Source organism: Bos javanicus, chromosome 10, assembly GCF_032452875.1.
Source record: "Bos javanicus breed banteng chromosome 10, ARS-OSU_banteng_1.0, whole genome shotgun sequence".
Lineage (NCBI taxonomy): Eukaryota > Metazoa > Chordata > Mammalia > Artiodactyla > Bovidae > Bos > Bos javanicus.
The window spans coordinates 67,014,547-67,024,262 of NC_083877.1; the positions used below are offsets into that span (position 1 = coordinate 67,014,547).

The 9,716-nt window shown below is 37.7% G+C and overlaps 1 protein-coding gene across 2 annotated transcripts in view; it reads right to left on the bottom strand.

The window, feature by feature from the left end:
* The window catches only part of WDHD1 (WD repeat and HMG-box DNA binding protein 1), a 53,620-nt gene extending 43,932 nt beyond the window's left edge, over nt 1–9,688 (bottom strand). For both annotated transcript variants that reach the window (XM_061428955.1, XM_061428954.1), the window contains exons 1-3: nt 9,593–9,688; nt 9,273–9,365; nt 1,357–1,468 (exon numbers count right to left, since the gene is read on the bottom strand). In XM_061428955.1, the coding sequence (XP_061284939.1) occupies nt 1,357–1,468; nt 9,273–9,349 (189 nt within the window). In that variant the 5' untranslated portion in view covers nt 9,350–9,365; nt 9,593–9,688. The remainder of the gene's footprint in view (nt 1–1,356; nt 1,469–9,272; nt 9,366–9,592) is intronic.
* Nucleotides 9,689–9,716: the final 28 nt, after the last annotated feature.

Consider the following 9,716-nt stretch of genomic DNA (forward strand, 5'->3'; position numbering starts at 1 on the left):
TGTCACTGCTTCCACTTTTTCCACTTCCATTTGTCATGAAGTGATGGGACCAGATGCCACGATCTTAAGTTTCTTTAGTGTTGAGTTTCAAGCCAGTTTTTTCAATCTCCTCTATCACACTCATCAAGAGCTCTTTAGTTTCTTTTCACTTTCTGCCATTAAAGTTGTATGATCTGCATCCTGCTTATCTGAGGCTGTTGATATTTCTTCCGGCAATCTTGATTCCAGCTTGGGATTCATCCAACCCAGCATTTCGCATGATATACTCTTCATGGAAGTTTAAGCAGGGTGACAATATATAGCCTTGTACTCCTTTCCTAATTTTGAACCAGTTGTTCCATGTCTGGCTCTAACTGTTGCTTCTTGACTTGCATACAAGTTTCTGAGTAGACAGGTAAGGTGGTCTGGTATTCCCAACTCTTTAGGAATTTTCCAGATTGCTGTTATCCACACAGTCAAAGTCATTAGTGTAGTCAATGAAGCAGAAGTAGATGCCTTTCTGAACTCCCTTGTTTTCTCCATGATCCAACAAGTGTTGGCAATTTGATCTCTGGCTCCTCTGCCTCTTCAAAACCCAGTTTATACACATCTGGAAGTTCTCGGTTCATATACTGTCAAAGCCTAGCTTGAAGGATTTTGGGCATAACCTTGCTATGATTTAGCTCATATTTAATGTACAACAGTCATTTATATTTTTCTCCTGGGAAGATATTTTCTATCCTATATGACTACTTAAAAAAGAATATGTAAATAAGACCATCTCATCTACCTTAATGAGTCTAGGTTTGAAAAATATATGAATTCTATAGAAAGATTCTTTTTTCTATCCAAATACAATACACTTAACTCAAAATTCATTAAAAATAAAAACTCAGATACTTAGTTTGCAAAGTCCTTCTGAAAACATAGCTCCATTCTCCAAGGAACCTATATCTCATTCCCATATTTACTTTAAATAAAACATTAGAAATACAAAATAAGTCTGTATCTTGAAGTTAATGAAACAGTCCTTTTTTCCAGTACAATTTCTCAAGTTAGTGAGCTAAAATTTTGAAAATATATTGTTAATTTTCAAAGGAAAACAGGAACATTTAAAACTCTAAAGATAAGGTATAATTTCTTGCTTATATTTTAACTGGCTCACTGTCACTATCCATTAATCACCTTTTATAAACCACTCAGATTTTACCTGTAAAAATGTTAGGCAAATTATGGCATTATTACACATTTTAAAATATTATTTCATAAGAGAAATAAAAAATGTATCTGCATTCAGAACTTCTATAAAAATATTTTTCATCCAAACATCACATGGCAGTGTCATTTCATATCAATTGCTGTAATTGTTTTTAATACCTTTAAAGCACATGAATATGCTTTTTCTCCAACATTAATGGACTTAGGGTCATCATCATCCAAATCTTCCCAAATCCTCACATCACCATCACTTCCACAAGTTACAATACAGCTGTGAAGGAAACACACTCATTAAAAAGTCACCCAGTTTTAGGTTTATTAATTTTTTTGGAATGCTACTTTATCTCTTTTTTAATTAAATCAAGGTAACAGCCAATGTTTCCTTATTTTATATACATTAACCTCGATAACAAGGACTGTTAACTTCTCATTCTATAAAATAAATGTAAGTTTATGTTCTCTACAGTTTCTCCTTGGCATAAAATTATTTAGATATCTGCAATAATGTAAGAAAAGTGAAACATGTAATCTCTGTAACAACAGGGACAGGGACCAGGTCTACTTTGCTTACCATTGTGCCTACAGCACAAAGCAGTCTATGACAGAAGCTTTGATAAATGTTGAATGAATAAATGGATGAATGCAAAAGCTCAATTATCCAAAGCTGATTATTCAAGTGGCTATCTGTCATCTCTCAAATCTTATTTTCTGAGTGCTGTTATTCATTTGTTATGTCCTCTCTAGACACAACAGTAAATAAAATACAAAAATAAAATGGTAAATGGCAAAGAGTAGTCATATAAAAAACTATGGATGGAGGCTTCCCTGGTGGCTCAGTGGTAAAGAAGCCACCTACCAATGCAGGAGACACAGGTTTGATCCCTGATCTAGGAGGAACCCACATGCAGCAGAGCAACTAAGCCCATGCACTACAACTACTGAGCCTGTGCTCCAGAGCCCAGGAGTGCCACTCTACTGAGTTCATACTGAGCATACTGAAGCCCATGCTCCTCAACAAGAGGGCTCCACAATGAGAAGCCTGTGCACCACAACTAGAGTAGCTCCTACTTGTAACAACCGGAGAAAAGCCCACACAGCAATGAAGACCCAGCACAGCCAAAAATAAAAACAAAACTATGGATGTTCAGAAGAAAAAAATTAATTTCCACTTGGAAAGTCAGAAGGGTTCATAAGAAAAGGACAGGTAGGACTGGATATGCTGAGATTGGTAAAAAGGACAGTTTCAAACAGACAATACTACATTAATCAAAATAAGAAATTAGTAAAGCACAGGGGAGTTTACATGGAGCAGGCATGCCAGGAAACTGAGGGGGAAAAAAGCAGATTGACTTTAACACCAGAGTAAGGAGTTTGGATTTGGTTCTATAAGAAATAAATAAGAGGACTATAAGTCCCAGTTTGCCCTGGACATTCTTGATTTATGCACCCAGCTGATTTGGCATTTATCCTATTTTTTTGCTTTAAAATATATTAGTATTAGTTGCATTAAAATATGTCCTAATTTTTCACTTTAAAACACATTAGTACTAGTTGTATCAAAATTGGTGAATTTGACAGACTTCTTTTCCCTTTCAGTTTCTGCCATGATCTTGTTTGTGGTGTAACAAGTGCCATGAACAGAGTTCTCACCTCAACATTTAGGTAAATCTGCAAGACAACCACTGATAATCCATCTCTCCCTCTCCAACCCTTTCCTGATATAACATAACACCTCTTTTCAAAGACAACAGGTGTTAACTGATAAAAAAATTTTTAATGTTTTGTCACCAACTTTTTTACAAAAAAATTGTCTTGAAAGTTTTTGAATAGTAGTATGTTACAGATCTATTAAAAAGAACAATTTGCCAATCACTAAATAATTAAAAAAAACTGTACTTTATTTTGAAACCCTTCTTCCCATTCTCAAAGGTGTCCTAGGTTAGATGATAAATGAAGAAATCCACAATAAGTTTTTAAGCAAAGGACTAATTCTATCACACCTTTATCCTCTCTCCCACAGCAATGCTCTTTCCCTAATCTAACCACCCCTTCCTAACCCTTCCAGTGGGCCTCATGAGAGTCATGGTCAGGCACCAGCAAAATCAGCTTTTTTCTGAACATTCCTCTGAGAACACTGCTTCCTCTTCAGCCCTCTTAAGTGGTGGCTGACTTCTTTTCTATATCCATCCCTCTGGGACCCCACGTTATTACCCCGTCCATTCTATCGCCATACCCTACTCTTAGGGGAAAAAAAAAGCCTGAAACTGTCATCAGACCAGCTACAAATTCTTCAAGAGAAATCCCTTGTTCCCTAACGATTTTTAGCAGAAGGCTCCTTATTATTCTCTAACACTATTCCTACTGCAATTCTGTATTTTCAATATCCATGTAGATGAAACCTCCTGATACTTGATCTTGTCCTCTATCCCATGTCAGACTCAAATTTTGTCTTTATCAACACTGCAATTGGTTCATAATCTGTTTCAAGCATCTTAATCACTTATTGTTTCACCTTATACCCTTAATATCCTAACTCCAACAATTTTTAAATTCTATCACAAGTCTATCTACAACCTAATGAAAGTACCTTTCCACTGTTTCTCATTCCTTCAAATTCTCACATACCTCCTAATCTAGTTCAGATTCACATTGTCACTAAAATGAATTCTTTGTGTTACACTCAAATAAATCCTTTGGCTTTCACTTTGTCTACCCAAAAAAAAACCCAACCCTGGTTAAACATCCAACTCACTGCCTATTAATAAATTTGCACTTACAGAACTAAATAGAACTGAAGGAAACACAGAACTAGATTATTTCATCCCAATCTAAATTCGTAACTATTAATTTGAATTAGGCCTTTAGTGCTGCCCTGTAATCCAATTACATTTCCCTAGTTCATTCAACTTACCTTCTCTACTAACCATCTATCTCATATCTACTCCTCTTTCTTCAAACCTCTACCTCCTATCCATTCTCAACTAATGACTTTCCTATTTCACTCAGAAAACAGAAACAGTCTACAGAAATTATCCACATGTTCTCCACATTCATTCTAGGTGCTCCTTTCCTCTATTTATAAAACTGACCGTGCTCCTATCTCTGGCCAATCCCTACTGCTTTTTACTCTACCATAGTGCCTCTCTTCCACTCAAAGACCATAGCCAGTCTCCTTCTTTTTATTCTAATATTGGCTTAACCCTCTTTTGGGTCCTCTCCACTGAAACATATGCTGTAATCTTTCTCACCTTAAAAGATCACCTTTCCTGACTTCACATTCCTATTCCACTACTCTTATTCTTTAAGTATCATCCTCATAAACTCCAATCCTTTTCTATTCTCCTAAATCATTGTAACAAAGCTTTTATTCTTACCACTCCATTAAAAAACAAAACAAATGAAAATACTCTCAACTTGACCCACCAGCAGAATTTGCCATAGTGTATTTCCTCCTCCTTAAAATATTTATTTGGCTTACTGATACCATTCTTGTCTCTTGATTTTCTACTTTTCTTGCAATCCCTTCTTATCTCTTTGGCTACACCTCCTTCTCCTTCTTCCTATCCTAATATTCTGGAGTGCCCAGGGCTTAGACCTACAATCTCTTAAAAAAAAATACATTCACTCCCTCCCTAGATGATTCCATCCAAGTTCACAGCATTAAATATCATTTACATATTGTCAACTCCCACATTGAGATTTCCAGCCGGGACCTCCATCCTTTACTTTTTCTAATTCATATTCAGTACTCCCATTTCATTTATGATTTCTAATTTCTCTTTTTTGGTTGTTGTTCTTTCTCAAACCTTTATCAAATGTAGTATTTGTATACCTATATATATATGTAGTATGTATAATATATATATTAGAAAACTTATGAATTTTTGTCTAAAAATTTATGACATTTTGATTCCACTTGTTTGACTAAGTATGTATAGAATGCTAGATTTCTAATTTATATTCACTCAAAACTTTGATATAGTTCCATTTACTCTAGCATCTAGTATTAGTGAAAAAAGTCTATAAAGCTTATTATCTCAGTGATTTAAAAAAAAATTCTGAATGAGGCTTGAAACTTCTAATCCAATTCTGAGAATATAAAGACATACTATGTTGTAAAAAAAATAAATAAATAACATGTGACATAGTATTATAAAGCACAAATTTTGTTCAAATTTCACAAAATTTTATGCTAGTGTCCATTATTTGTTTTCATGCCTTATTCAAGATTCTACATTGTATTTAGTTGCGTTGAACAGCTTCAGCTACATGCAACAAATTCTGATAAATTCTCTTTTCATTTGTACTCTTATAAATATTTTCTAATTTTCCTTATTATGGCCTCTTAGATACACCCATCATTTAAAAGTGGACAATTTCCAAATACACGGGGTTTTTTAAGTATTTTTGATATTAACTTCTCATTTAAATGCTTTCTTCTCTGTAATCACCCTCTTGTGTTTTTTTCAGTCTTTTAACTTTATTGAGGCTTTCAATGGCTTAAGTCAAAGGTCTTTCTTGGTAAATGCCACATTGCACTCGAAAATATGCGGGTTATTTTCAAATATCTTTTGATATGACTTCTAACATAATCCCACAGTGATGAGAACAGACTCTATACGATTTGAAAACTTCAGACCATGTAATTTTTGTACCTTGTTTTATGTCCCTGGATATGTTCCTGTGTCTCCAGTTTACAGTCTATGTGAATTTGAATAGAATTTGTATCCTGCTGTTGTGTGAAAATAGTATAAATCTTAATTTATGTTGAATTGGTTCAAAGTGCTTTTCAGGTCTACTATATACTTCTACTTTTCTGTCTATTCATCCTATTATTTTTTGAGAGTTTGATATTGAAAATCCAACTAAAATCTTAATTTATCTACTTAAAAAAATAACTGTAATACATAGAGGAACTATGTTATTTTGTTCTGTATTTTCCAAGTCTGCTGTAAATGTATTATCATAGTCTCATAATTAAAAAAAAAAACCGACTCCTTTCCAAGGTGATCTCATCCAAGTTTATAGCGTTAAATATTATTTACGCATTGACAATCCCCACATGAGATTTCCAGTCAGGACCACAATTCTGAATTCCAAGAGCTATCACCTAAAGATGCAGATTTCTATCTCAACCTCAGGTTTCTTCTCAGAGCTTTAGACCCATTTATCTAACTGCCAGGTGGCAATGGGGTTAAGAATCCACCTGTCAATGCAGGAGATGCAGAAGACACAGACTTGATCCCTGGGTCGGGAAGATCCCCTGAAAAATGAAACTGCAACCCACTCCAGTATTCTTGCCTGGAAAAATTCCAGGATAGAGAAGCCTGGCAGGTTACAGTCCATGGGGTCGCAAAGAGTTGGACACAACTGAGGGAAGTACTAAATCTCCAGCTGGATTTCTCAAAGAAATCTTACACTAATTAGGTTCAAATGCAAACTCACACTCTCCACTTCACAACCTCCGTTTCAAATATGTTTTGCGTTATTTCTGAATAGCCAATTACTTCCCCAAACATCCAGAAACGCAGTTTATCCCAAACACTTCCCTCTCCTTCATCCTTAGTATTTGATCCAGTCTGATGATTTTACCTTTTAAATATCTCCTGAATGCATTCTCTTTTCTCTATACCCATGTCTACTCTAGTCCAAGCTTCCATCACACTCAATGGAACTAATACAGATATCTCCTAACAGTCTCTCTGTATCCACTTCTGCTCCTTTTCCATTTCATCCTGTATGTATCTTTTCAAAAATGAGACAGATCACATTTCTTTGCTTCAAATATTTAATACCTTCCTACTGCTTTTAGGATAAAAATTAGATTCCTTAATAAAAAGCCCAGAAGGCCTTGAACCGGATGCCTACTCAATACCCTCACAAATTCAACTCTCATCAATCTCTGCAACACTTTAGCATGGCTAGCTTTCTTTCACTCCTTTAAGAAAAACGTAGTGGGCTTCCCCGATAGCTCAGTTGAATCCGCCTGCAATGCAGGAGACCAGGTTCAATTCCTAGGTTGGGAAGATCTGCTGGAGAAGGGAAAGGCTACCCACTCTAGCATTCTTGGGCTTCCCTTGTGGCTCAGCTGATAAAGAATTTGCCTGCAATGCGGGAGACCTGGGTTCGATCCCTGGGTTAGGAAGATGCCCTGGAGAAGGGAAAGGCTACCCACTCCAGTATTCTGGCCTGGAGAATTCCATGGACTGTATAGTCCATGGGGTCACAAAGAGTCAGATGCGACTGAGCAACTTTCACTTTGACTTTCAAAAACGCTGTGGAATTAACCCCACTGGAACTTTTCAGTGTTCCCTCTCCCTGGAATGCCAATATCACCACCCCACTGCCACCATCATCCATCTCTTTATCCTTCTTAATGCCTACTCAGTCTTCAGATCTCATCTCAAGAAGTACTTCCTCAGAGATCCCTCCCTTCTGAAACTAGGCCAACTTTCCCCTCCTATATGCTTATTACTGCACATATCACTTAATAACTCTAACTGTAATTCTAAATGTATTTTTTGCAATTAATTTGTATTCTGTTTCTGTCAATCTACAAAGACTTTAAGGTCAATGAGGGAAAAGACTGTGCTTTGTTTGCACTATTTTATCTCTAGCACCCAGTGGAGTAGACATGCAATATTTTCTCAGTGAATCAACCAATACAGGAGTGACAGCAGAAGCCACACAACTGGACAGTGCTGCATAGGAATTCAGAAAGCTAAAAGGGAAGATGTGAGAGATATTCACACAGTGAGATATGGGGAAAACACTGTGGCTTATACATGATTTAACTTAAACTCCATACTACTTATATCAACCTGCCTTGCTGCTAAGTCACTTCAGTCATGTCCGACTCTGTGTGACCCCATAGACGGCAGCCCACCAGGCTCCCCCGTCCCTGGGATTCTCCAGGCAAGAACACTGGAGTGGGTTGCCATTTCCTTCTCCAATGCATGAAAGTGAAAAGTGAAAGTGAAGTCACTCAGTCATGTCCGACTCTTAGTGACCCCATGGACTGCCGCCTACCAGGCTCCTCCGTCCACGGGATTTTCCAGGCAAGAGTACTGGAGTGGGGTGCCACTGCCAACCTGCCTTATGGCCTGTCAAATATACACTGTATACCTGCTTTAACCGATTAAAAAAAGAATATGTTGAAAAATTAAAATGGACTAATTGTAACTCAGGCATTCAAATTAGAGCTGGGTGGCCATTGTGGATATGGTTTCAAATACATTCCTGAATTGCTGAGAATTTGAATTTTCTGAACTGTATCAGATTCAAGGATATCACCAGCTGTTCTCAAAACAGTATCTGCTAGCAGCTGCCAACTGCAACCTTATAACTATACAATCATACTGGACTCCAACTAATCCTTACTTAACAAGCACCCTTACTTCTTGCCCACACCAATCATAATTCTGACAAACTACTCATGCAATTTTGCAATTTGTGCTGTTATAAGTCTCCTTCATTTTGTAGTTCAACAGAACACAATTCAAGTGCTTCTTTAATCTGCGTCTCCTGGGCTATAGTCTTTAGTTTGGCTCAAGTAAAACTCTTTCCTATTCCGAGTGTAGACTGTTAATTAGGATTATACCCCTCCAAGGGACTAGAATAATCCTGACAAAATATCACAAATTAGGAATCAAGCAGAGGAAATACGTTGGGGCGGGGGAAGCCTATCAAAAAGTTTCAAACAGTTTTAAAAAGCAAAGAGTATCACAAAAGGCCCTCCAAAAAGTTTGAATTAAACACTAAATTTGACAATCAGGCAGCTAGCATTCTGGCAAAATAACTAATAATGTGAGATGCATAAAGGGGAATGTGGGGGAAAGCTCGTATCTTTCCAATTCCTCTGGAAGTAAGATTTCACACTCCTTAGCTTTCTTGATATACTAAAACCATGCTGGGCTGAATGAAACAGTAAATCTATGGACGACACATGTGCCATTTTGCATTTCAACCTTATTTCTATGTGGATGAGCCATTTTACGCAGCACTAGTTACATGACAAAGAATAATAACGAATATTCACACCTGAAACCTCGTTTTTGGTTCTCAAAGTACCTTACCTCCCAGAATCATCAAAACAGACATCTGTGTGTCCCTCTGTGTGTCCGTATCTCATGGGCTTCTGTGTAGCAGGCATTTTTTCCTTTACTTATCTGAAAATGTTTTATAAAAGTTAGTATTATTTTAAAGGACAAGAAAGCCGGGGGCTGATCGTAAAGAAGGGAGGTCAGTCTTCTGCGGGACACGCCCTCGGCAGCCCCTTACCCCCACCCGAGGGGCGCAAATAGGATATAGCGAAGGGTCCGTCCGACATAGGCAGGAAGAGAACACGCTTGTCTTCGATGGGCCGCACGGACGAGGCCAGCGAGGGGAGACTCACCTAGAGGACCGAACCTCCACAGCCGAGGAAAGGGACTGGGGAGCGAGCGCCGGCGCCGGCGCTTCCCGCGCTCGGCGTGGTCCCACACTGCGCCTGCGCTGGCCCGCCCACTCCCAGCGCGGTC